At 44.2% G+C, this 27167-nt stretch overlaps 4 protein-coding genes across 7 annotated transcripts in view; 2 read left to right on the top strand and 2 right to left on the bottom strand.

The window, feature by feature from the left end:
• The window catches only part of epn1 (epsin 1), a 10479-nt gene extending 5676 nt beyond the window's left edge, over window positions 1–4803 (top strand). Inside the window, 9 exon segments of the mRNA XM_017415638.3 lie at window positions 275–395; window positions 476–633; window positions 738–854; window positions 1682–1765; window positions 1894–2176; window positions 2801–2965; window positions 3187–3435; window positions 4133–4522; window positions 4525–4803. Of these exon segments, the coding sequence (XP_017271127.1) occupies window positions 275–395; window positions 476–633; window positions 738–854; window positions 1682–1765; window positions 1894–2176; window positions 2801–2965; window positions 3187–3435; window positions 4133–4522; window positions 4525–4595 (1638 nt within the window). The 3' untranslated portion in view covers window positions 4596–4803.
• Window positions 4804–5322: 519 nt separating this feature from the next.
• foxj2 (forkhead box J2) lies at window positions 5323–12898 on the bottom strand. Its single transcript, XM_017415539.3, has 10 exons — window positions 12636–12898; window positions 11994–12356; window positions 11825–11899; window positions 11498–11599; window positions 10348–10461; window positions 9774–10269; window positions 9459–9677; window positions 9241–9342; window positions 8487–8828; window positions 5323–6412 (listed from the first exon to the last, which is right to left on the bottom strand). The coding sequence occupies exons 2-10, from the start codon at window positions 12327–12329 to the stop codon at window positions 6303–6305; spliced, it is 1896 nt and encodes a 631-aa protein (XP_017271028.1). The 5' UTR covers window positions 12330–12356; window positions 12636–12898; the 3' UTR covers window positions 5323–6302.
• Window positions 12899–13093: 195 nt separating this feature from the next.
• Window positions 13094–16323, bottom strand: isoc2 (isochorismatase domain containing 2). Its single transcript, XM_017415544.3, has 7 exons — window positions 16277–16323; window positions 16048–16142; window positions 15727–15851; window positions 15430–15642; window positions 15150–15220; window positions 14937–15054; window positions 13094–13237 (listed from the first exon to the last, which is right to left on the bottom strand). Coding segments are annotated over exons 2-7 (594 nt in total). The 5' UTR covers window positions 16049–16142; window positions 16277–16323; the 3' UTR covers window positions 13094–13171.
• A 107-nt stretch (window positions 16324–16430) lies between these two features.
• Window positions 16431–26366, top strand: si:ch211-149k23.9 (germ cell-specific gene 1-like protein). Of its 4 annotated transcripts, XM_025005803.2 has the most exons (9): window positions 16431–16563; window positions 17614–17750; window positions 17879–17941; window positions 21031–21073; window positions 24840–25022; window positions 25135–25182; window positions 25277–25429; window positions 25523–25634; window positions 25723–26366. In XM_025005803.2, exons 1-9 carry the CDS (start codon window positions 16470–16472, stop codon window positions 26093–26095), a joined length of 1206 nt encoding a protein of 401 aa, XP_024861571.1. In that variant the 5' UTR covers window positions 16431–16469; the 3' UTR covers window positions 26096–26366. The 4 variants fall into 4 exon arrangements, with proteins under 4 accessions (XP_024861571.1, XP_024861574.1, XP_024861575.1 ...); XM_025005806.2 differs by lacking the exons at window positions 16431–16563; window positions 17614–17750 and adding an exon at window positions 21771–22166; XM_025005807.2 differs by lacking the exons at window positions 16431–16563; window positions 17614–17750; window positions 17879–17941 and adding exons at window positions 19611–20088; window positions 21771–22166.
• Window positions 26367–27167: the final 801 nt, after the last annotated feature.

The following is a 27167-nucleotide window of genomic DNA, read 5'->3' on the forward strand; positions in this document are numbered from 1 at the left end:
CCCCGCATGTTTTAGTTCTTGAGCAACACCAAAACAGCTCTCTGAAATAAAATGTAACCCAACCCTTCTGTAGAGCTGTTTCCCAAGACCACGTTTAAACGTTACAAGTTTCGCTCTTTTGATTCGGAAAATAAAGACCGAAGGAAGACCTTTGCACGTTAATATATATGCACAAATAAAAAAGCAGTTTTTCGTTTAGACTTCTCATCTTTGTTTAAAATAATAAAAAAAGAACTCCCTAAAGTGTCTAATAATTGTTTACTTGTTTGTTTAGGGTTTGAATGTTCGAGAGAAAGCTAAGCAGCTTGTGACGTTGTTGAAAGACGAAGAAAAGCTCAGAGAGGAGAGGATCCATGCTCTGAAAACCAAAGAGAAAATGGCACAGACCACCAGCGGTGAGATGTTTCCCCGATCAGCCGGCAGCTTGAAAAAGGTCGCATTTGTCTCATCCGCGTATGTTTGTCTAACCCTCCAGCCTCCTCAGCCCCCTCGGCGCCCAGCCTGGGGGGCAGCCTATCACTGGGCTCGCACTCTTTAGGGGCCGATCCGGATCAGGCGTGGCCGCAAAGCTCCGGAGAGGAAGACCTGCAGCTGCAGCTGGCTTTGGCCATGAGTAAAGAAGAGGCCGAGCAGGTAATCACAGAGTCGCACCTCGACGCCCTCAGTGCTAGTTTACATCCTGCTACATTTGTCGTTTAAATGCAATGCAGCGACAGTGTACGCAGAGGCACGTTCAGTACACCTCGCTCTGCTCTCACCATTTAACCACTGACCTCCCCCAGAATAGCGCGGATCCTCTGGAGGTTGCAGAGCTGCGCTATGCAATCACGCTCAGCCAAGAGATGCACCAAAAGGTCAGGGGCAGAGAGTGTGTTCAGCTGATCGGAGCTCAGTCATCAACTATCTGTTTTTTTTTTTGTTTGTTTTTCTGTCAGTTGGAATTACTCGAGTGCAAAACCGAAAATCGATTAATCAATAAAATTCACTTACGCTCATATTTGTCTTGTGGGAATTCCCTGCTTGCATCTATTTGCATGAAGCTGCACCAATTCTGTCGAGGTGATTCGGTTTGCTGTTGCGTGCCACGATCTTCTCTGCTTGCACGAAAAAAATATGCTTCTTATGTTCTTATTAAGCTCCCAAAGAACTGTTTCTCTATAATCTGACTGAATTATCATTCCTGCATGGTATGGGCAAATACTTTCCATAACAATAAGCAACGAGTGTGTTGTAAGTATCGATTGTTCTTTCCTGCCCCTTGCCCTTTCTGACAGCATGCGTTTAACTGGGGCGTCGATTTGAGATACGCTCCCTTATCTGCTACAGCTTTCCCCTGATGTGATCACTTTATTGTGGCGTGTTTACAGAGTGCAAAACTCGTTTGCTTCTTGTATTCAAGTGGTTACAATCATTGTACGCAAGCAGGTCTTGCTGAGGCACTTCTTTTTGTTCAGAAGCGTCTGATACGGGCTTCTTCTTCTAAAGTGCATTAAAATGTGCAAGCTTACTTTGGATTTCTAATTTTCTCAAGTGTCTTTAGTGACCGGTTAATCTGCGTTAATTATGTTAAACTTTGGATTGTACCCAGAAATTGATTTTTCTGTATGATTTTCCCCTATTATGACTTTTATTGTCTATTAGTAAACTGATTTGTGTGTGTGTGTGTGTGTGTGATCGGCAGGAGGAGCGGCTGCGCAGAGGTGACGATCTGAGACTGCAGATGGCCATCGAGGAGAGCAAAAGGGAGAAACCCAAACCAGAGGAGGTTTGTGTGAAATGTCAGCCGATAATTTACGGTTCTTGTTTATCTAAATGTTCATTTCCTCTTTTCACAACAAAACCATCTACCCTGCAGCTTCATGAACGTCAGATCACGATTCGTTTCTTCTATAGGGTGCGCTGATGGAGCTGAGTGCCGCGGACCCCTGGGGGGCCCCTGCCACCGTCACTGTGAGCTCCGCCGGCCCTTCACCTCCACTCACAGTTTCCGGCCCCGCCTCTTCCTCCGGGCCGTGGGGTACGGCGCCCGCAGACCCGTGGGGGGTGGCGTCACCCACCTCCCCAACGAGCTCCGACCCCTGGGGAGGGGGAGCGCCGCCCACTATAGCCCCTCCCCCCGACCCCTGGGGTGAGACTTCCAACAAAGTCAACAACGTGGACCCCTGGGGAAACTCAGGTGAGCTGTCGAAGCCGTCAGGTGGGTGAAGCTGAACTCGCCGCCGATTGTTAAACAGAACGCTGTTTTCTGGCTGAAAGGGGATGTAAACGCATCGACCTTTACTCCTCTTTCCTCCACAGTTTCTTATCCTGTCTCTAAAGCAGCCTTCATTCATATTCAGTCATGTCGTCACGCTGTCATATTTGATCTTCTCGTCCACCGAGATGCTTTCATTTTGTAACAAGGAAAGCAAGCATGTTCAGCCCATTCAGCCATTCTCCTCATGTGTCTAAACCGGAGATTTTTATCCTCTTGTTTCCACTCAGGACTGGCTGTGTCTCAACCAGAGCCGTTTTCTTCTGTTGCCCTTTCATGCCTTTATTTTAACGCTTGGTGTTACTTCTTATCTCTCCTTTACCTCCACGGAGCTTTAGACGATCAGTGGGTCAAAGTTGTGTGCAGGACGTCCCTCCTCTGTCCTCACTCGTAAACTCAGTAACGTCGGCGAGGTTAAGGAGAGAGAAATGCCGCTGTTTGAACCCAGTCCAGCTTCCTGCTTCCTCCTTACTGTGTGTTGTACCTGTAAGGTGTTGTGTTAACCCTCCCCTCCCCTGCATCTCCTCCCCCCTCCCCCCCCTGTAGCTGTGACCCCCCCCAGTGCTGACCCCTGGGGCTCCCCAGTGCCACCCAGCACATCCTCCTCGGGGGGACCGGTAGACCCCTGGGCGGGGGAGGGGTCCGTCCCTGCCTCTGACCCTGTCTCCTCCGACATCTGGAGTGGCACCGCCAAACATACTAACGGCACAGGTACATCCACACGGATTAACAAACACCGAGGCACCGACACGCGTTTTCAGGAGATTCTTATAGTTGCCGCAGACTTTCAGTTGCATTTCTCAACAGTTGTCTTGTCTCACATTTCATCCTTGTGTAGTACGTGCACGTAAACAGTTCTAGATTCCCGTTCCTCCTCTGATACTGTATCTTACTCGCTTCCACGCGCCGCCCTTCTTCCCTGTCAACGTTAGGAGATCCAGAGAGGCGAGGGTCTTCAGCGGCAGTCGGCGACAGCACGAGCTCGCCGGTTCCCTTCGACCTGTCGTCTCTCGGCTCCTCGCTGCCCGTTCGGAAAACGCCCGAGTCCTTCCTCGGCCCCAACGCGGCGCTTGTCGACCTCGACTCCCTGGTGTCGTCCAAACCCAAACCCAAACCCAAGCAGCAGCCGCCTCCTTCCATCTCTTCGTCTTCGACAAACAACCCCTTCCTCCAGAACACAGGTTAGATGGATACAGCAGCACCAACCAAGTTTGGCTTTTCTCTTTTAGGCTTTTGTTAGAATCTTGGAAGTTTTAGGGTTTAGCCATTCAAAATATAAAGTGAAACAAAAGCCGACAGCATTACAGCTTCAGGCAGCGACAGAAACTTCTTTAATAAACTTTTAATCAACCAGATATTTACAAACACTCTGCCAGAAAGATGGAGACTCTTAACATCGCCTGGTTCTGGTGGTTTACTCTGAACTAAAGTGTTTCTCAAATTATGTATTTGAGGGAAAAATAACCCTTTCTGTTTCAAAGATATAAGTTATATTGAGGCAATAATACATTTGGAAACATGCAGTAAGTCCAACCTTTTACGTTCTGTTTGAAAAACGGTTGTGTAGCTGATAAAAAAAAACCCAACAGAAATTAGAGGAAGTGAATCCATTTCATGACCCCAAATGTAATAAATAGATTTTTGATGACCTTCTTACTACTTTTTTTATGTTTTCTAAAGAATTGCTGTTTGGGGTGTTTATTAGCAGATAAGACTCGAGCTTTAAATGAGACCTAAAAAGTCTGAAAAGCTTGTTTTTGAAAATTTACTGTCCCGTACGTCTTGTTTTTACCGATTTCTGTTTTAATAAAAGTTTTATTAAAGATTGTGAAGATTTCAGTGTAAATAGTAACAGTTTTTGTTCCCGACCCCCCCCAGGCTCGTCTCCTGCTCCCGGCATGGCCGTAACTCCAGGCAGCACCATTTCCAGCAGGGGCGTTTCTCCGACACCGGCCTCCTCCAACCCCTTCGGCGTGGCCCCCGCCATGAGCTCCATCTCCCCCCAGCCCTCGTCTTTAGGCCTGAGCGCCCTGCGCACCAGCCCCGTGCCTCCCAACCCCATGCTGGGCATGGTCCAGCCAGGAATGGGCCTGGGGCCGATGAGCGTGGGGATGGGGGCCCCCGGAATGGGCCTGGGCATGATGCAGGCCAGCCCCATGGGGATGCCCTTCAGCGGCCTCTCCCCTATGGGACCCCCAGGCTCTGCTCTTTTGGGACCAGGAGGCATGCCACCCCCTCAGCAGATTTTGGGTGGGCCCGCCGGAGCAGGGNGATGGGGGCGGGGGGGTCGATGGGGGGCGGGGCCACGGCGGGCACGAGCACCAACCCGTTTCTTCTTTGAGGAAGCGTCGCCGTCGTTTCGCTCACCTTTCTGCCTCCTCTTCACCTGCTCACCCCGTCACCCATCCGCCCCGCCATCGCAAATCATGTCCACAAAATAAAGAAAAAAAGTCCACATCTCTATATTTAAAGAAAAAAAACAAACAAAAAAAACAACAAAAAAAGTTTGTTTTCCTTCAAAAGCATTATTTCATTTCAAAAGAATTTTCCTCATTTAGTTCCTTTTCATTTCAAAATTAGGCTTTTTTTTGGCATCGAATAGAGTATTTATTTAGTTTCAGTCTTCTGTTCTGTGTTGTACTTCATGTCGTGTGTTTTATTTTTTTACATTTATTTTCTGTTCAGTCCTGTCGTGAGATGAAGGTAAGTGGGTGAGAGCAGGTGGGTTTCCTGCTCCTGAAACTACTGCACACGGGAGGGGCGGCGGAAGAGGCCACAGACACTAACAAACTGATCAGAGGATCTGTTGTACCTGCCTCTTCTTCCTCCCTCTGAGAGGAAGACGTACACTGTATCACTGAGGTGAAGCGAACGCATGAGAAATGATGATTGTTAAAAAAAAAAAAGACTCCAGACTGAAAAACCTGCGTTAACATTTCAGGCACAATGTGATCAAAAAAAAAAAAAAAAAAGGTCTCGGATATTTCACTTTTAATTTAATTTAATGTTAAATGTAATTTATTTTTTTTCTCCGATACCTGGGAACAAATAAACAAGAACGTTCACGCAACAACGCCATTTAAATCAAAATCTTTTTTTTTTTTCTTGAATATTGTTGAAAACCTGAGAGGTCTGACATTTGTGGTCCTATGGTGGGGGAAAAAGAAACTGTTGAATGTGTGTTTGCAGCCGCGTGTGATTGAGAACACAGATGCTTATTTATGAGCGTGCAGATACCGGATCGTGTTTGCGTACCTGTCTGCGTCGGGGGTTTTCGTGTCCGATCCTCATTCAGCAGCTCAGAACGGAAGAAATGGCATCCATTATGTTTTTTGGAAAACAGCTGTAATGACGTCATTTCACACGAGGAGTATTACGAGGGTTGTGTGATTTATTGCTAAGTTTGTCCCCTCTTTGTTGATCAGAAGCGGTTTTTATTGTGTCCCACATTTCAGGTGTCCAACAGCAACATTGTCCTCATGTTTCACCCCCCCCCCTTTTCTTTGTAAAAAAGGGGGGGGCAGCTACTGATGCTTCTTTTAAAAGAGACGATTATTTCAATGAATGAAAGGAGAAAAAAACAAACATGGACTTGAAAACATGCTCCATACTTTTAGTTTGATTAATTTATTTTATATCAAGAAGAAAAAAAAATATCTCTTTTATTGGGTAAGGTTGAATTTTGTGTGGTGTCAACTGTGAACATTCACATTTGAAAAGTAAAAAAAAAACAACAAAAAAATGGATAAAAAAATCTAAAGAAATTTATGAAATAAAACAAAAACACGGGCTATGTGTTTTGACTTTTTTTCATGCCTTTTTTTGTTTGTTTTCTGTGAAGAAAAATGTTTTGTTTTTTTTAACATTTTAAAGTCCAGCTGACAAATCTACAACAGAATATTGATTACAGCACGCCGCGTTTGAGTAATACGAGACAAAAACTTTAAACGTTCAGCCATAACGGGAGCGTCTTCATCCCAGGAGCAGGAGGGGGCGTTTCTCAGGAGCGTTTTGCCTCTTTTTTTTTCTCCCAGGCGGGCAGTGAGCGTCAAACCAGGGAATCCCAGTCGAAGTCGTCCTGAAACTCCTCGCTGTTGCTTTTCAGATGCTTCAGCGGCGGACGCTGCCGTGACGTCACAGACGGAGGCTGGATCCCGGCTGACGCACCAACGAGAAAACAAAAGTTTAGAACTGGAAGGAAGTGAAAGATTGTTTAAAGGTTGTTTTTTTCCAATAGCTTAAAGAACTTCTCCTTTTTAAACAGTCAAAGTGTTACTACTTCAGCTTTTTTCACCCCATACTGAAAAAAATATTCACATGATGGGGATTCTGTCCCATTTTCACTCGTAACCGCGACACAATGGAGGCATTTTGATATATTTATGAAAGGGTCAAAACTAAATCTGTTCTCGTCTTTGCTGTTGAAATTTCACACAAACTTGAAGATTACTGGAGAAATAATTGTTTCAAAGCAGCTATTGCCTAAAATCCCAACCCAATAGTAGTTTAGAATTTCTGTAATCAAAGCTACGACAGGGCCTGACTCTTATTTTGTAGAGTACATATTAGTTTTATTTTGAAACTAAGTTAAAAATCTTCTTTTAGTTTGCCCTTTCAAAGGCTTTTTTTAGTGGGTTAATACTACAGTCTTAAAAAGGTACAATCTGTGAAACAGAAATATCCAAAAACGGCCAACCACAGCGCATTCTATGCTAGCAAGGCAAGAATTCATGCCGCCATCTTGGTAGGTGCTATGTAGCGTCCTTAGTGTGAGGGTGGCAGCAGACCGTGGATATCTGAAGAAAGTAAACTAAACCCATCCAACAAGCTCAATGTTTTGATGTTACTTGTTATATTTACTGGAACCTGCAGTTCAGAGAAGGTGGTATTCCATTTATTTACTTATGTTTTTAAAATAAATAGTCTATAAACCTGTTTGACTTGGGTAAAATCAATATATGCTATCTAAGAGTGGATTAGTGTGTATGCTAGATAAAAGCTCTGGAGTGCATCTTATATATACAGCCTAAATATTTCCAGAATTATGGAAGAAACTACGTTATATAAGCTTGTAGTCCTAAGTGCAATTACAGTCACTGGTAGCAGAGCTCTGGTCATAATAAGTACACATGTAAAGTACTTATTACTTAAAGTGCTGGTATGTACTGCAGTGGCTAGAAGGATTTCAGCACTTGGTAATTTTTTCACCACTGGGTCAGCGTTTTGCCGCAGCTGATGCTTGACTGGAGGTAGGAGGCTTATTAAATAACACAAGGCTATTTTTAAGCATGTTTGGACGCAGTGTACAGCTCGCACAAGGCGTTGACAACGTGTGGCTCTGACATCAGACACAGTGAGGGGCGTAGCACAGAGCAAGATGGCGGCCCTCGACTCTCGCCTAGCACTGTCAGGGGCCATTCATGTTTAAGTGGTTCTAATCCTGACACAGTTGCTCAAATTATATAGAATTCGGGTGCAGCTATGGTGGAATAATGTAAGACAGAAGAACCTGCTGAGTTTAGGACCTGTGGTTTCCATGGTGATTCCCCCTTTTTTTCTTCAAGGAAAACTACTGAACCCACATGCTGTGTGAAAACCCCATGTCTTCTTGTAACATCTAGTAGCCAGATGTGTGAGTTTGTATTTATTTGCAGAGCACTGTGCAGCAGATGTGACCGACCAAAGAGACCGTCGTTTTTAAGGTTTGAAGAGTGAATTCTTCGCTCGGATATAACGGACGTCAGCGGGTGGGCGCTCTGTGCACTCTGTTTTAATGTATAAACTGTCATAAAAAAGGGAAAAATTTGAGTTTGTTTGCAAAGATTTTGGAAAATTTAAACAAATCATCACATTAAGCTCAACAAATCTCCAAAAGACGACGAAACTCAAACTGTGATTATATGAAAATCATAAAAGATGTCACAAAATCACACTTCAGCCCAACTTTCTACTTCCTGTTTACACTGAATGATGTTTTTTCCTGTGACGCCTCCAACGAGGGCTGGGTTTTCTCACTCTCTTTCACTAAAACGCCTTTGTCGCCTATGTTGACATTTTGTAGTTTTTTGCTCATTTCTGCTGCACCGTATGAGGCTCTGCTGCCTAAGTTATACTATGGCTTTGCTTATTTGGTTTCCCAGAGCTGCAGGAGGAATGAAAATAACTAAATAACTGCTTCAGGCACCCCTAAAAAACATTATAATAACAAAAAAAAAAAAAATACTAGACTTACCGGCTGTGTTAGCGGGGTGTACCAGATGTGGTCTCTGAAAAACTGGGCCTTGCATGGGGACGGGCTTGAGTGGCGGCTGGGATCCGTTGGTGGGAAGGGCGGCGGGCGAGTAAGGGAGGGGCGAAGGGTGGGTGAGGGAGGTGAGGGTCAGCGGCGGGTGGGACGTCAGCGGCGGCGCCTGCAGCGGGTGAGGCGCGCCGAGGGTGACGGGGGAGCTGTTGGCGGGGCTGATCATGCCTTTGTCAAAGAAGAAGCGGTTCAGGGAGTCGCACAGGGAGGTGAAGAGCGCCGGGTCCAAGGCCCAGTCGCAAAGCTCCGCCTTCTTCATGCTCTCCAGCAGGTCTGGGGACGAGAGAAGTAGGTCAGGTTTTGTGGCGGATAAAAAAAAAGCCTCACATGCTTAAAAGGTTCCAAAGATCTCAATCATTTTTATCAGCTCATAAGATTTCCTGTTTTTTAAACGGCGAAAAGAGGCCAAACATGTTCACAGAAAACTGAGTTCCTTAAGAGGCTGTGGACTTAATGAGAGAAATCTTCCTATTTTTATGTGCAGCCTAAAAGGTTAGGTCAAGGTCAGTTGGCTGTGGTCGGCCATTTTGAATTGGGTCGACTCCAAAAGTCATTCAGCTTTCTGACAAGTTTCATCGAGTTGCATCCGTCGTCTCATTAGACATGCTGGTAACAGGCAGACACGGGCAATAAGAAGCAAACAGGTTCTCGGTGGAGCCGACCCTTTTATTTTCACAGCACAAACCTGGGTGACCAGAGAGGTCTATGTTTGCCCAGTCCAGGTTGCTGGCGATCCGGAAGCTCTCCTTCAGAGAGTCGGTGGTGCTGAACCAGTCGGGCGGCACCGCTGCAGCGCAAGAGAGAACGAATGAGGCAACTTTAGAAAACAACCCCCTTTTTTTGTTTTTTCGGGGATAATCGAGCTGGATTTCAGGCAAATCAATTAGTGAATTTAAAACCTACTGCACTGTGGGATCCGGTCGGTTTCAGGAGGAGGATGTGGAGCTTGGACAGCTGTTGGAGGTGGTGCGGGAGCAGCGGGAGCAGCGGGAGCAGCGGGAGCAGCGGGTGCTGCGGGTGCTGCGGGTGCTGCGGGTGTCAGGTATGGGGACATCGGCAGCACGGTAGGAGTGTGAAGTGGTGTAGTGTCATTACTCGGGACAACCAGGGGGACTACGTCCGCTTCAGGGAAAAGGAAAAAAACATTGTAATACCTCCACGTTGTTCATGCATGTAATGTTTTTACCCCGCAGGCAAAAAACGGCCCTGCATACTTACTGAGCGAGCCCCCCCTCTCCCGCATCGTCCGAAACAGAGACTTGAAGGACGCGTACAAGTCGGGAATGTTCAGCTCGTCGAAGGAGAAGCGCAGCGGAGGGTCGGTGGAGGAGTTCGACGAAGCAGCAGCGGCGGCAGCAGCAGCAGATGAGGATGAGGATAAAGATGAGGATGAGGATGAATAAGTGGGCCCTGGCAAGGTGCAAACAGGCCCAGGTGCGGAGCTGCAGGGAAAAGTGGGCACGGGCAGGGGGTCTGCAGGGGCGGGGAAGGACAGCGCCGCCTCGGAGAACGAGGGCGCTGGCGGCATGTTGACAGCCGCTGCAGGAGCGACAGAGACGGCGGGGATGGAAAAGGTGGGGCCAGGTGGGTGGGGAGGAAGAAAAGAGTTGATGGATGACACGGGGGCCGCAGGCGGGAGCCCGGCTGATTGGGCGACAGATAAACTCGAGGCGGGAGGACTGGAGACGTGGGCTGGCATGTAGGGCGACGGTTGCTGCGAAGAGACAGATAAGGACTCGTGTAAGTCCCAACAAACACGGCTGTGACACGGGAAGGGAGAAGGCAGGGGTACCTTGCTTGGGATGGGAGAGCGGGGGGAGTGCTGCTGGGTGGCTCCGACAGGAGAAGGCATCTGTGTTGGACGAGGAGACGGTCCTCTCACTGCTTCCGTCTGAGGAGCCTGTAACTGCAAAAAGGGGACGATGTTTTCAACATGCGTCCCAGGCCCCTGGGATCCTGCAGGAATGCAGACTCGCGGCTCGAGATAAAAGCTTCAGTTCGGCTAAAACACAAAATGAAACAAAAGCAAAACGGCAACGAGAGGGAAATCCAGAAAGGCGCAACACCCATCTCTGCTCTGAATGCAAAATAAGGAATGACTAATCCGCAAAACCTGTTTCTGCATGGACAACTTCCGTCGCAGAAGTAACCGGCAACAACACATGGTTACATCTGACAACGCTGCCGTGGATCCACACGTGTAAAACACGAACATGTGTTCTGTAAACTGATGCTTTCACATCAGTTTTACTCTCCTGAGTACATCAGAAGAGTATAAAGCTAGTAAAATGGATCAGAAACGTAAACAGATGTGGTTAAATCATCATTTTGGGATCAACTCGAGCTAGATTTCGTGGTGAAAGGTTAATCTATACGACAGAAAGATCAAGGCGCCATGGGTGAACGTTAAATTATAAGTTCTGTGCTAAAGTCTCGAGTCATCCCTCAGTGTCGCCCGCAGCTGAAGGCGCAAATAAGGCTGTAAGGCAGTCAGTTTTACAGATACTGGGCTGAAAGTTGCTCTGGTAGAAGCTGAGAATTATTGATGTTTTGAGCATGACATCTGGGGATATTGATGAAACTGAGGGTGACGTTGTTTTCAAGGTTACAGCTCAACCAACAGTTAATCTTAGTTTAAACCAGGGGTCTCCAATCCTGGTCCTGGAGGGCCACCATCCTGTATGTTTTACTCATTTCTCTGCTGCAACACAGCTGATTTGAATCAATGGGTGATTAACAGGGATTTTGCAGAACATGAAGAGGTGATTTAACCACTGAATCAGGTGTGTTGGAGCAGAGAAACAAGGAAAACATGAAGGTTAATGGCCCTTGAGGACCAGAATTGGAGACCCCTGGTTTAAACTCTGGCATTCATATGCAATCTTTGAAGGAATGCTAGGCTTTTAATTAAATTGGAATAAGTTTAAAAAAAATCTACATACATCCTCCTCCTCTTCTTCTTCGTCTTCTTCTTCTGGGTAGGGTCGCTTAGGGGCCCTCACTTCAGTCACATCTGATGGTCCATCCATGGTCCAGTAGGAGCCCTGAAAAGACAGAGTTTCATCTTCAGGCTGTTTTTTTTTTTTTTTTTTTTTTTTTTTTTTTNGCCACTAAACCAGTAGCTAAGTAAGTATGAGCTTGGTGTTAAAGAAATCTAAAATGACAAACATCTGCTTTTTTTTTTTTAAACAAACGTATGTTCTTCTCGCAGATTTCACCAGAGGCACGCGTTCAGTTGGAGCATCGGGGGAAAGCAGGAAGCGGCTCACCTTGCCGGGGTCGCTCTGCGGGCGAGGGACTTTCCTGAAGCACTTGTTCAGGGACAGGTTGTGTCTGATGGAGTTCTGCGAGGAGAGAAACGGGTCAGTGAAGCTTGCGACACGAGTCCCGATCGACATTTATTTTGTTTTATGTCAAAGTGCAGACGGCCACGCTTGCCTTCCATCCTCGGCCCGCTCGGCTGTAGTACGGGAAGGTGTCACTGATCCAGGTGTAGATGTCGTTTAAGCTCAGCTTCCTCTCGGGTGCAGCTGCTATCGCCATGGCGATGAGGGTGGCGTAGCTGTGAGGGGGTTTACCTTTACAGTTGGAGGGAGAGGGGCTCGGCACTGTAGGTATGAAGTCCCCCCTCTCCCTCCCTCTGTCTCTCTTCTTCTCCCTTCCTCCTCCTCCTCCTCCTCCTCCTCCTCTCTCTCTGCCCGACCGCAGGCTGCTGATTCCCAGTTTGGGCAGCCAGTCAATGCTGGTGAGACTGGAGTTCAGGTCAGAAGACATGGTTTTTGCTTTTTCTCCGTCCAGGATCTGAAGGATCAGGAGAGAAAGTTACTGAATCAGTCTGTTTCTGATCCTGGGACGGAGAGGGGGGACACAGACACTGAGGAGTCCCTGCAGGCTGTGCTGTAACAGAGTTCTGTTCCTGTTCTTCCACCCAACGTCAAACAATAAGCTGTAAGTTCACACACACACAACACACTCCGAGCTGCTTCGGGAATTTTCCACCCACAGAGCGAAGACATGACACACACGCCTTCCATATCCTCTTGAAATTTCCAAGGAACAACCGCTTTCCTTTTTGCTTACCTTTCTGTGGTCACTCGAGGCCCAAGGCCTGTAAAAGTGTTAATATTTTATGTAGTCATCAGCTGTGCACGACTGCTGACAAACCGGCGTCCTTCCTGGCCATCAGATCTCCCTGGTCAGCATCCTGATCCCCCACTGTGCCTCCAGTCCCACCTTTGGTTTGTCAACGTTTGTTTAACTTTTGGAAAAGTATACACAAAATACAGATCGGAGAGCTTCCTTTTTCCTCTCCCTCCCTCTCTCTCTCTCTGCCCTTCCCCTCCCTTTCTGACTTCAACCAGAAAGACGTCACTCACTCCTCCCTCCCTCTGGGTGAGATCACTCCTTCATCACCCCGCCTCTGGGAGCTGGTCCCACCTCCTCACGCAGTCAGGAGTTTCACAACAGAGTCGGCGGCGGCGGCTCTGATTCTGACACATCGACACAAAAGCCAGAACACACTTCGAGTATCATTTGAGCTTTTTATTAACGCGCGGACGCCATCAGCGCGTCGGTAACAGAGCAGGTGTGGGTCACGATGGCAGGAGATGGGTTTTCTACAGAGCACTGAAGAAGGCGAGGAGGCCGGTGTCAGGGGACGGCTGGGCCATGAGCTTCTGGATCTGCCAACGAAGTTAACATCAGTCAGTCGCATACAATTATAAAGTCGATTTTAGCATTTTCACACTGAAATACGACAATTATTTGACTGAAGAAGAGCCAGGATGACTTGTGGGAACTGGTCACTTGCAACAACTTCAGTAGTATCAGATTTAAAACAAGGTGTGTCTGACAATGAAGTTTATAAACTTCTAAACAGTTTGACGTGCTGTGTCGGATAGCAGCTCACATTGTTTTAATTTGGGGAAAACATGCAAAGTTTTATGGAGCCTCACCAGCACCAGGTGAGGAAATAAAAAAAACGGACGTCGGGGAAATGACCTCGTTCAGACCTTGTATTAAAATCCGCCCTGAGCAGTCGGGAAGCACTCAGGTAGAACTAAAAACGGGTCTGAACAGCCTTGATGTGCACTGGAGGTATTCTCGCTCAAACCACGTTCGGACCCATTTACAGTCTGAACACAATCCGTCCTGATCCCCACTGTTGGACCTCCTGCTGATCTGACCCTGCACATTTAGACAGTTATTACCTGAAGTTCTCGAGGTCTGATCAACTGCTGACTGATTGAAGATAATTAAACAGCCATCATTGGGAATATTCTGAGGATACAGCTTTTTTTGTTTGTTTTGTTTTGGGCTTTTTTGCCCAAAAGTTTTAATGATCTACTTAATAAAATAAAAATGTTTGTTTCATTGTGATTTTATTAATTAACGTGCACTGCAGGATGTGAGTTTCTCTCGAGTTGAAGTTTGCTCTGATTGTTTTTAATGCTGACTGGGCCCGCTGTGGTCACCGTAAGAGAACAGTATAAGCAGTGTTACATCACGCTATATTCACCTAATTAAACACAGCACTGATGTTATGTTCACAGTAACGCCGGTTGATTTCTCTCATACGGTTTGTTCAATGATCAAGCCACATAAATGATGCCTCAGATGGCTCTGAACCATGTTAATGTCAAAATATTAACAGAGTTCAGGTGTCTGAGTATTTTGTAGTTTTTACAGAAACGTTATTAGACCTTGTGTGACGTGGTTGGGTCTGTATCTGCATACGGAACTGACATCCGGTCGCAAAAAAAAAAAGAAAAAAAAGTCAGGTGCCAGGTGTGAACGCTTTCAACTGAATCACGCACGACTGATCTTAGTGCGAGGTCTGAACAGGGCCGTTATGAGCTGAAGGTGTTGTGTTAAACTGGGTTTTCAGAGTGGAGATGGTGGGGTAGCTCTAAAAAAGGGAAAACAGAGTTTGACACAATATAAGCCGTGAAAGCAAGTTTTAAAAACCTCTTACACCTGACTCCGTTATTCAATAACAACATTATTATTAAACTGACACCAAGATTTATGTCTTCAGTTAACATCATTCCGACAGTTAAACTGAAAACATTTTTGTTTTTGGCACTGTAGAAATACTTCTTAAGCACTCGTCCAACAGCTGGCTCCAAACAGACACAAATATATGTTTGGATTGAATTATTTTGATTAAAATCAGGCTGTTGTGTATTGGTTGTTTAATAATTACTGATCCTGAGAATAAGAATCTGTTCAGCTTTCCAACTTCACTGAACCCATAGGATCTACAGCTTGTTCTCTAACGGTACGAACGTTAGTAAATCTCAAACTGCTCAAACTCGTGGAGCAGATTTCCTCAGACTCTGTGCCTGACGTCTAAGCAGACAGAGCGGCGGAAGCAAGCACCTCCTTGAAGTTGGGGTGTTTGGCGTCTTGGACCAGCTGCAGCAGCACGGCCTCCGTGGTGGTGAGGAACGCGCCACTCTGCTTCAGTCGGGACAGAGCGAACAAGCGGTCCGTCTGGCTGAGGAAAGAAGCGCAGACATTTGGCCCAAAACGCTTACGGCATTTCCACGATGCACACGGTGACAGAAATGCTGCAGTATAACACACAAATACCTTCTGGATGAAACAGCATCTGCCACAATATGGACCTCTACTCCCTTCTCAAGCAGATCATATGTTGTGCACTGAAAAAACAAAAAGGAAAGAAGAGTGTTTAAGCTATTTAGTTTTATAAATAACTGAACATTTTCAGATTTTATTGCTAAATAATAACACAAAAGAACATGTCACATTATTGCCTCTCTTAGGTTTTACTAGTTTATGCTTTTCAGTTGTCGACATGTTTTATGCAGAATAAATACACTAAAAACAGCAACTAATCATAAGTTCTTACAGCAATACAAGCGTGTGCCTCTATCCCACACAGAATGGCTTGTTTAGGGTTTCCCAGGGCCTGCAGCTCCTTCTCCACCTCCTCGATCATCATGGTGAAGGAGGTTTTCGAATGAGCCGTCAGGTCCCCGGCTCCCAGCTCCAGCACAGTGGGACCCAGACCTTTGGGGTACTGCTCTGTCAAAACAGCAGGGATCCCCAGAACACGACTGGCCTGGGAGAAAAGGGGAAATAAAGCGTTTTATCTCAGACGATTCAAAAGAAAGTGGGGTTTATTTAGATGGCGCGTCCGAGCCACCTGGAGAAGTCGGGCTGCGTTGCTGACGATGTTGGTGAACTGGAAGATGTTGGGTCTGAACTTCTCCTGCATGTCGCACAGGAAGAGGACAGCATCCTTGGTGGAGAGCCTGCCGATGTTTGCCACTGCGACGGGGAGTGACACAAATAACATAATCAGTCAAAATAAACCAATGCAAAGCCAAGTGTCAGACTCTGAATCTGTTTGTAATATAGCTGACTGTAAGCATTGTTTGGAAGCTAAATATCAGACTGCACTAAAGCTACTGATCTTGCACAATATAAGCGAAACAAATTTTATCACAAGAGAAATGTGACTTACTAGTGTTGGTTCAGATGTGAGCTGTAAGGTGACAGCTTCAAGGGGACTGATTAAACTTTAACTGCCTGGTTGTGTTATTTCCCATGTGACGCCTCCTGTGTTGACAGAAACCAGCAAAAAATAAAGAATTTAAACAGAACAGAAACGATTTCTGATAATACTAACTGAATAGTCTATCACTATCAATCACATTAGCTGTAAAACGAATGCATTATCTGGAAAAACTAACCTTGCTAGCGAAGACTCGGAAACTCTCGAGTGAGTTTTTAATAAGGCCCACCCCTCCAAGGAGCAGTTTAACCAATGGAAACACAGACAGCGGAGATTGACGTTTATTTCAGCCAATAGCAGGTACTGTTTGTTGAGGCTCGATCTGCCGGAGTAGGCGGGAGCACAAGGCAACCCAGATTGGTCACCTGAAGATGTCGGACACTGCCGAGTCCCCAACGGAAACACAAAAAGAAGAGCCGCAGCAAGCGACAGATTCTTCCGCGACCAATGACGACAAGAAAAAAAGTAAGAGAGTGCAATGTAACTGCGCGTCAGTTGTGAATAATAGTCTTGGGTGTGCGAGAGCTCTTGCTAATGCTAAACGAAACAACTTCCAGTCTGTGACGTGTCAGATAATTGACAGCAATCTTAGCCAATAGGATTGAAACGTTTCTCTCTTTAACCAATAAACGAAGAGCTTTTGAACACATGATCATTTCTGTTTAGGGAAAAGGCTAAAGCTATTGCTAATAGCTAAAAGACAATTTACTTTAATCTGCGTTGAATGTAATTTTAAGTGGATAAAGTGTCATAGCATATCAAATGTATGCCAAAGTTGTACCTTTACTAACTTTATATTTTTATTTAAAGCTAATATAATACAGTAACGGCCTATAGTGTGCTAAAAAGTGCTAGTAACTCAGAACATCTGAGGCATTAGGGTTTGTTAGTTAATCTTTGTCACATCATTAATGGCTAATATTATTGATTTATTTCTATGTACGAGAGGCTGTAAGACCTGTAAGTATTTTATTAAGCTATTTGTTACAATATGCTAAGCAGTTTAATTATACATATGCTGAAAGTAAAAAAAGAAGTCCTTAGGTATGTAAGGTTCAACATATATTCAACATTATCATCTGTAGACAGCTGTTTGTCATGCTCAAAATAAGGAAAGAACAGGTTTTTGTAAATGCACATGATTGTTTGTAGCTATAAACATCTTTAAGATTACATAACAAATACATCTCAAAAAGTATTTCTATTAAATATATGTAAGTGGAGATTTAGGAAGATGTAATATTTTGGCAACGAGCAAGAGTTAATCAGAACATTTCTGTCTTGACAGCACTGGTCTTTCTTCAAAAGTGATCCAGTAATTATACAGTATAGCCAGTGAAAACAAGCTGTTACAGGTTTTGTTTTTCCTCTGAAGTTATAAAGTCACGGTGGTGCTTTTCGTGTGAACTCTGTCATCAGTTCAACTTCAAGTTCAGATTTGTCAGACTTCCAGAAGCGGCAGCTGCTTTCACTTTTCTCTGTGTTGTTTTTTTTTTCTTCTTCTTCTTCTTCTAGTTGACGTGCTGTTGAAGGCAGTGGGAGACACTCCTATCATGAAAACAAAGAAGTGGGCAGTGGACAGGGGCAGGACGGTGCAGTCCCTAGCTCAGTTCATTTCTCGCTTCCTCAAGTTTGATGCTAATGAACAACTGGTGAGCGCTGTGCTTGTTTTGGGCTCGACGTTTCCTCAGAATATGCCTGGGATGTGATTGTAATAAAGTTACACTTCATCTCTGTAAAGTCTTTTTATAGGTAACTGTGTCTGTTTTTTGTTTTTCAGTTCATCTATGTTAACCAGTCTTTTGCACCATCGCCAGATCAAGAAGTAGGAGTCCTGTTTGATGTGAGTTTATACTCAGTTTTAATATTTTATATATGTTTAAAAAAAAAAGAACATAGTATGATGTCATGTTTACTTTTTAAAGACATAAGTGGCAATAGCTACACATAATTTCCTCAGTTTCTTTTTTAAACATATTGCAACAAAAACAGGACAGTAAAAGTATTTCAGTTTTTTTGTCATATTTGTTCAATAAGTGAATCACTGATTTAATTAGCTATTAAAACATTTTCAAGAATGAAATGATAGCAAACTGTGAGAAGGTCAGAGAGGGTTTCTACAGGGTCATAAAAAGTCAAAAATCTCCCTTTTAAGCCTAAAAAATGTGTCCAAATTTTCAATTTTAGGCCTCAAAATGCATTTAGTTATTCTTCTGCTTCTTCCATCAATCTTTTTTTTTTTTTTTTGATGCGATCTCGGCGTTTATTTGTTCTGTGTGTTGTAGTCAGGGGTGGAAATTAAAAATTTTGTCCACCAGCCACTATGGCTGGTGGACAAAAATAGAACAAAAATAATTTACCAACAACTTCTTAACTGTGTTTATTGCTCTCATCATGGACAACAAGTCCTGTGAATTTGGAGACATTTGTTCTTTTTTTGCAAAAGTTACAAGGGGGGAACCAAATATTTCAGACGTCTGAAATAATCGGTTCCCCCTCTAAAACATGGGACAAAAATTGTTTACCAAAAAGTCCTTAACTGTGTTTATTCCTCTCATCATGGACGACAAGTCCTGTGAATTTGGAGACATTTGTTCTTTTTTTGCAAAAGTTACCAGGGGGGGACCAAATATTTCAGCCGTCTGAAATAATCGGTTCCCCCTCTAAAACACAGGACAAAAATAATTTACCAAAAAGTCCTTAACTGTGTTTATTCCTCTGTATTATGATATTATTAGCACATTTTATTTTTAAAAGAATGATGTTTTTTTTAATTAGAAATATTTGCACCTCTAAACAATTCTGTTAATAGAGAATTAGAATAAAAGGCAGTACTTTTTTTTTTTTTTAATTCATCTTGGTCTTAAATTTGAATAAAAACGGTCCTTAAAATGTCGTAAATTTAACTGAAACCTGCAGAAAACGCTGTGGGTAGTTCACAAAAACGGTGGTGGTCTTATCTGTTTTATTCGTAGGCAGCAGTCATTCTGCAAGAAGAGAACTAAACTATTTAAAATATCAATTTAAACACCGCTGATGAACGCTGGAAAGGTTATTAAGATGAAACAAATGTGTGTGTGTGTGTGTGAGGGAGAACAGAAGGAACAAATGATCAACACATCATCTTTACTGTATTAGATTAGTCGATTGGCCTTCTATGAAATATTAAACCAGTAGTTTAGCAGATCATCTCCAGAATTAGTTTCAGCTCGTTAGTTGACCAGCAGAGGGAGACGGAAACTTCATGTGAGAAAGGTCAGAACCCAGCCGGTGATCACAGAAATCAGGGAGCAGCTGATCATCCTTCCACCTAATTTCTTCAAAATGTCTTATTATTTTTATGTTTCCAGCAAACTAACACGATTTTTAAAATGACTTTGAATGACTCAGAACCAACACCCACATGTGACTAATTCCTTGCATCTCTCTCTGGGTTTATTTGTCTCTTTTTTTCAGTGTTTCGGCAGCGATGGCAAACTAGTTCTCCATTACTGTAAATCTCAAGCCTGGGGTTAATCACCTTCTCTTTAATTCATCCCGTAAACTTAAATGTTTGTTTTTTTTCACCCTCCTGTTTGTATTTGCTTTCTTTGAGTTTTTTTTTTTTTTTTTAATGTACACGCGCTGTAAATAAACGATCCTAAAGATTAGTCTGTGTTCCTCTTAGTTTCTTTGGAAGCATATGTTGCCCCTTTTTTTTTTTTAAATTAAAAACCAAAGCGGGCTCAGGTTCCCGGCCGCTTCAGACTGATTCTTTTAGTGCAGCCCGAGGAGGAGACACCTCTGAAATTGGACAAACAGGAAGCGAGGGGGCACTGCGGTAACAGATGGACTCGGAGGGATTACATGATTCAGGATGGGTGATGTGACATGAATTCCCAAGAAAGACGGGAAAGCGAGTAGATTTGCGTGGAGACGGACACTTTGTTCCTCCGGTCCGCTCATCCAGACTTCATCCAGCGATTGGCCTGCGGGATTACAGGGGGAGAGGTAAGGACTGATGTCCGTCCAGGAGGAGGAGGAGGAGGAAACGGGAGACAGGCAGAGGATGCAGATGAGGAGTGTGCTGTTGTAGACTTTAATGATGGAGGAGTTCAGCTTCACTTCTTAAGGGGCTTCTTGATTTAACAAGGCAGAAGACTGCAAGGAGTGGCAGCTATTAATATTTCTACAACAGGCTACTTTGTTTCACATAATACTGCAAAAATAAGACTCTTTGGTAGGTATCTCCTGTCAATTATTGGTAAAATTGACTTTTAATGATCAGTAAATCGTGTAACTTCTTGAATGCGAGGCTTGCTTTTCTTTGTCATCTTTAATCGTTAAGAGCTTGTTTTTGTCAGGATGTTTAAACAATGCATACATGAGTGCTTTAACCTTAGAGACAAAATGGGGAGAAGAAGTTGTGTCCTAAAAACATGACATTTACTGCATTTTACCTCCAGAGCTCTGATGAATGAAGCTGAACTGAGTGAATGTGTCCTCTTTTCAACGCAATGTGAAATTTGCTGAGGCGTCAACAAGTTTAAAAAGTATTCAACTTCAGCTGAGGGGAGAAAAAATTCATTTTTTTCCCCTTAAGTTTATTATTTGGTTATAAATCTTGACTAGAGCCTGTTTATTCCGTTCACAATACTGAAGAGTAACGCTTTTAATTTAGGGGAGATGATGGCGTTAATGTAAAGATTAAACTGGTTAAATTGAAGCAATTTTCCAATAAAAACAGAAGTCTGGTATAAAAAAAATTAAACAGAAATATGCAACATTTGGGGTAATGAAGCGAAGTAAAAGGAGTAAACTGAAGCAAAGTTTGCCTTTAAAACAGCACAAGTTTCTCAAAAGTACAACCGTTTTTTTAAGGGTAATTAGCCAATTGTTATAAGTTCATTTATTTGTTTGTTTGTTTCCTCCATTATTCTTGTTGTCTTTCAGGGTCTGTGGGCTGACAGTGAGGCGATGCTTGACAGACAGCACGGTCAGATTGCACTTCACACTAAAATACAACGAACACACACAGATTAGAGCAGATTTCCAGGGATTATCAGTAAAAGTAAAATCCATTTAAATCTGTGGCTCGTCTTGAAAGCACCAAATATAAAAAAGAAATACTTTGTTTCGGGGTCTCGTCCGACTCTTCACATCCGGCAGGGAGGTTCCCTGTAAGGAGCCATCCCCGGGATGGAGTGTGACAGTCAGGAAGCACAATGGTATTAGTCAGGGTCAGATGACTTAACCTTCCATAAAGCCGACTTATTAACAGCTGGAGGATGTTTTTGACCTCAGGTAGAGACTGAAAGAACATTTATAAAGTTTGATGTGGCCACATGGCCTCCGTGTGCTTCAGACAAGCGTTTGTTTCCTCTTTCTGTCACACGATGAACCGTTTTAAGGATGTTCTTTATCTCATCCTTACAACTTTTACTCTATTTCATTAAAAGCCCTTCGCCTTTTTGATGCTGCGCAGTCACAGGTGTAGTCCAAACACAGAAAAAGAGGGTTACACAGAGTTAAGAGTCAGGGGATTCATGGACAGTCAGTTCCCACGAGGATCCATTCAACACACTGACATCCTCCTGGTCTTTCCCACCGCACAAACTTCAACCACTTAAATCCCCTCCTCATCATCTTATCCTACTTTCTCTTCTTCTTTTTTAATCCCTCTGATGTTACAGTGTTGCTCTGTCGGTTGTGTCATCTCTCCCCCCCGCTGTTACGTCAGCGCTTCCTGTTAAAAGTCACCAACGGATCTGCCTCAACCTGTCAGCCACGTCCCTGGCTGCAGTCCTTTCCTCTGTCCTGCTCGCCTTAGACTTCCACGTCCTTCTGTCCTCTGCCTGGCTCCCCTCGTTGCCATCCTCCCCTCGCCGTGGCCATGCTGGAGCACATGTCCCGTCGCTCTCGTTCCGTGCTCTCCCTGACTTTGACCACCCTGGCCCTGACCCTCTCCATCCTGGCCCTCTGCACCTCCTACTGGTGCGAGGGGACGCACAAGGTGGTCAAGCCTCTCTGCCTGTCGCCCGTCAAAATGAAGAACTGTGGTCAGAACAACAGCGAGCCTTACACCACAGGTACGGAGACTCCGGCTGAAGCCTTCGTTTTCTTGCTCCTTCAGCTGCACTGCAGCTATACTCTCCTAGGCTCCACAGATAAGTCTGATAAACATCTATAGGTGCCTTCTTTCTGATTCATCTGAAATCTCAAAAGACCCGGGATGCAAGGAGGTTTTGAGCAAAGGGACTTTTATTTTTTGTCATAGTTCCAACAATAGGAAGAAACTGTGATGCAAAGACCTCATTTACTTTACTTTACTTTACAAAAGACTCCACTACAAAAAAAGAAACATTCAGTATTTGACTACTTTTTTTCATTTACATTCATAATATACATGTTATATTACAATACAGCATGTTACTTTTGGATTTTTACAAATGCATTCTAATGAAGTTTATCTGAAATGTGGCAGGAAAACACCGACAGATGTAGAAAATGAAGAAGTTCGAGCTTTATCTTAGCGCTGAATTAGCTGTCCTTGTTGTTTACACAAGTGAGTTAGAGTTTCTGAGAGCATGAAACCTTAAAGGGATGGTTCGGGTGTTTTTTTAAGTGGAGTTCCGTGGAAAGGTTATGAACATTTAGTGTCTTACCTGCTGCAGATAGCTCTTTGAACGACCTCAGTTTGGAGAAACACAGTTTGATTCTGCTAATAACAGCTAACGTGAACCAAAGATGAGTTCCAGCCATCTTAAGAACCACAGTTTCCTAGCAGTTTCCTTTATAAACCTTTACGGTGTGGTCAGGTTTGCATTAAACCGTTATTCCTGCAGAAATATTATGATATTCCTGAGGGAAGTATCCCAGGCTGCACCGGGAGCACTACGTCTTGCTGCTGCTGCTGTTTGTGCTTGTAAATAACCAAATAATTTTATGCAGAATAACTTTCATGCAAAACTGACAGCAGTTTTTTTTAAAAAAAAAGATAAAATAGAGTTCATATGAACTTCTATGATTTATAAGATTGGAGTCGTTTTCAGATGGCAGGACTCCTTTTTGAGCTCGCTCCAACCAGCTGTTAGCTCGTCAATCTGGTCCGAATTAAAGCCCGTTTATCCAAACTGAAGTTATTCAATAAGCTATCTATAACAGGTAAGATACTAACTGTTCATGGTCTTCCTGCACCGTTGCTTTAAGGCAGTCAAAAGAAAAAACGAAAACTGAGTCGTCCCTCTGTCGGCTAAAAACACTGGGTAGAAAGTCATCAGGAGTAAAGCAGAAAGTGTTTCTTGGTGACTCATTCCACCTTCTGCTGCAGCATGTGTGCGGAGACGTTTAACAGTTTGAGTTTCTGATTCCTTCTACTTGGGTCTTTGGTGACGCTCTGGGCTAATCTGAATGTTGAAATATCGTTGAACTGAGGAGTAGAGATGCTTTCCTGCTTTCTCTTGACTAACTGAGGGAAACCAAGGCTGAACATCAACCTGTGTTTTGACTAATTAGCAATCTCATCCTAAAGTTAGCAACAAGACGAATCTAATAAAAGTTAAACTAATGTAACAAAACTAAAAAAAGCAGTTTTTCTTTCAGCGCTCAGTACTGAAAGCTACAGGAGTGATTCTGAACATGATGGCACGTTTGAGGCTCTGAACGTTTTCATAAATGCAGCTCCTTTGACGCTGACTCGTCAGAAATCTTCACCTTCGCCGCCAAACCCGCTTACACAAGATTCACCTCTTGAACTTTACACTCTCTCCGCATTACAGCCGGTGCCTCCAACTAATCCGATTGGATAAATAGGCAAATCTCAAAACTCTCCCTTAAAAAGTGATTGTTCTTGTTTTTGTTTAATCTCGTTATGTCAGAAGCTCAGTTTCAAGATGAACTTAATTGTGATTTGGTATTTAATCTTAGAGGAGTGACGGAGGCTATTTGTCTTCAGAGGAGAGGTCGACACTGCCCAACCTCAGGTTTTTGTGATACGCTTAATCCACAATGAGATTATTTTGATAAGTACTTTATGTGCTTGTTTAGAAAGAACTGATACGTTATATGACAGTGTTTGAAAAGCACACGTGGCATAAAAGAGGGTGCAGAGAAAAAGGGCTTCACGTGACAGGAAAATATTCAGAAGCTTGGATTTTCTTTAATATGTCACAGCCTTGTTTTTGTGAATACACGCACCAATACGGTTTTTTAATTGTCACCAGTGACTCAGTCAAAAAGTGACTGTTCAGCTCTTTTGAAGTGGGGCTCTGTGGAATAAATATAAACAGTATCTTACCTGTCGTAGATACCTCACCTAATGATCTCACTGTGGAGAAACAGTTTATTTTTGACCACATTGACGAACTAAAGGTTAGTTGGAGCGGGGCCAAGACCAAAGTGGACTGCTGCCGTCTTAAAACAGCTCAGATCTTTAAGATTTTATAGCCGTTTGTGCAAAAACTGTTTGAAATTCGCGTTGTTTTAAAATGGCAGCAATCCACTTTGGTTTTAGCCTTTAGCTTGTCAAGTCTGGTTTGGAATGAAACTCCAAACTGAGGTCAGTCGAAGAGCTATCTGCAGCAGGTAAGATAATAATTGTGGCTGTTTCCACAGAACCATACTGCAAAAGGTCTGGGCGAGTTATAACTTGTCTTTCACTGAGTTGTAATGACACAGAATGAGAGAAAATGCAAAAAACAAGAACACGCAGGTGCAAAAACGAGCCTAAAACAAATTCCTCTCCCCTGTGTCCTCCCTCACAGAGAGTCCCACTCAGAGCCCCTTCAACCGCACTCTTTCTCCAGCCAGAAGAGAGGAGCTGGCCAAGATCAGGCAAAGGCAGCTGGCCAACGCCGTTCACTACATCTGGGAGACGGGGGAGGACAAGTTTGCCTTCAGATACTTCCACACCGGCTTCTGGGAAAGCTGCGAGAAACAAAACGATGGTGGGATAATCAAAAATTTCGTCGTTCAGTGCCGTTTTGGGTGTGTAGCGTTCAGGGCCGCATCTGTTAACACTTGGTAACTTGGCCGTAAATCTTTGCATGTTGTTGGCAGGAGAGGTGTGTCGCAGCTTCATTGACCTAACTCCTGGAGAAACACAAGGTAAGCTGTGCAGGAATTAGCCGTTTGTTCCGGTTGTGTTCGCCTTTTTTTTTGTGTTTCATTAGGAGTGTGAACATTGTTGCACACGTTGCAGGTGTGCTCTGGCTGTCGGTTGTTTCTGAGTTTACATACATCGGCCTGCTGGGGATGGGCTTCTTACTGATGTGCCTGGAAGTCATGTGCTCCCATAAAGAGATGCACGCGCTAAAAATCAATGCCTTCGCAGCCATTTGTACCGTGCTGTCAGGTGAGGGGATTCTTCAGATTTAATGTGTTTCTTTTATCTTTCTCTCAGCACGAGGTTTGGTTCTTTTTGAGTTTTGCTCCACTTCCTGTGTAGGTCTTCTCGGGATGGTAGCACATATGATGTTCACCACCGTGTTCCAGATGACGGTCATCGTGGGTCCCAAAGACTGGAGGCCTCAGTCCTGGGACTACGGCTGGTCCTTCGCGTAGGTGGCCGCTCTTCGGACAAGTCGTCCGCGCACCGTGGGGATCTTCCCTCGTCCCCTCACTGGTCTCGTTTCTCTCTGTTCTCAGCCTCGCCTGGGTGTCCTTCAGTTGCTGCATGGGGGCGGCCGTGGTGACGCTCAACTCCTACACGAAGACCATCATAGAGATCCGCCGCAGACAGAGGCTGCGCCTGGAGGAAGCGAGAGCCGCCGCTCGCGCGCCAACGTACGACGAGGTCGTCCCCGGGGGAGGCTTCTACTCCGTCAGCGGCCTGTTGCACTGTCCAGATGGCATGATCGATGTGGCGTGGGCCCCAAACGGCAGCGTGGTTGGACTGGGGAACGGGGACGTGCCGACCCTGGTCTTGGTGGGCGGCTGTGGGCCAGAGGGGTGTGAGGACTGTGAAAGAGAGAGGGATGAGATGGAGGAGGCAGTAGACAGAGTTGACTCACCTTGTTAGGTGATGGATCAACTAAAAAGACTAAAAAAAAACTGATTAAGGACCACATCACTGCTCTGATGAAGGACCCTGTTTTAGTTTGACTTTATTTTGACTTCCTGTCTGCTTGGGATGCAGCTCATTGTGGGCAAAGGTCAGTGAAATGAACACATATCAAAATGTTCAGATGATTATGTATGCTTAGGTGTCATTAGCTTACAAATCTGCATGTCTTCTGCATATGTTTCTGTGCCTAATGGGGAAAAAATAAATGTATATTTCTATATGGAAATGCAGCTGTTGTCTTCAAGGGGAACTCACGTCTTAGTTTTGTCAGAATATTATTATTATTATTATTTTTTGAATATATCTGAACGCGTTTAAACCGGAAGGTCCAGCAAATAGCTGCGGTTTCCCTGCGAAGAAGCACAGACGAACCCCGTCGAGATAAAATGATTACAGAGATTTTGGAAAGTCTGCTCTCTCATGTTGAACAGAAGATTATGAGTAAAGCGCTAATCCCGAGCTGGATGGGAAGGAGGAGGCGAGGAGAGGAGAGACGCTCGGGGTGGGGGTCAGAATGAAAGTTGGAAAGAAAACCTGGCAGCAAACTGCTGCGCGCACACGCTTTAACATCTGCATCATGAAAAAAATGTGTCTCTGTCAGGGAAATGAATATTAAAGAATGTGCTTTAAATATTAAACAAAAGATTATGACTGGAAAAAAAAGAGATTTTCCTGCTGCGTTTGCACCTCCCGTCCCGTCCGGCTTTACTTTTTTTTTGGTGAGAAAAGTAGAGATTTTTACAAAACTTTCCAAAGCAGAGATTTCTTTTTTAATTTTTTTATTTTTAGACTTAATTTTCGATGCATTTGTGTGGACTCAAGATACCAAACTTTTAAGAAACGATGACGTAGCAGCACCAAACATGCGCTTTGAGTCCTAAAAACCAAAACAACAATGAGGCTGTTTTTAACCAATAATTGTGTCTTTCTCACTTTACCCTAAATGGTTTACTATTAAACTTAGAATATGTGCTGAAATAATTAACAACTGGGAGGAAATTGAAAACAATACAAAAAAAAAGTTCTT

This window comes from Kryptolebias marmoratus, linkage group LG16, assembly GCF_001649575.2.
Source record: "Kryptolebias marmoratus isolate JLee-2015 linkage group LG16, ASM164957v2, whole genome shotgun sequence".
NCBI lineage: Eukaryota > Metazoa > Chordata > Actinopteri > Cyprinodontiformes > Rivulidae > Kryptolebias > Kryptolebias marmoratus.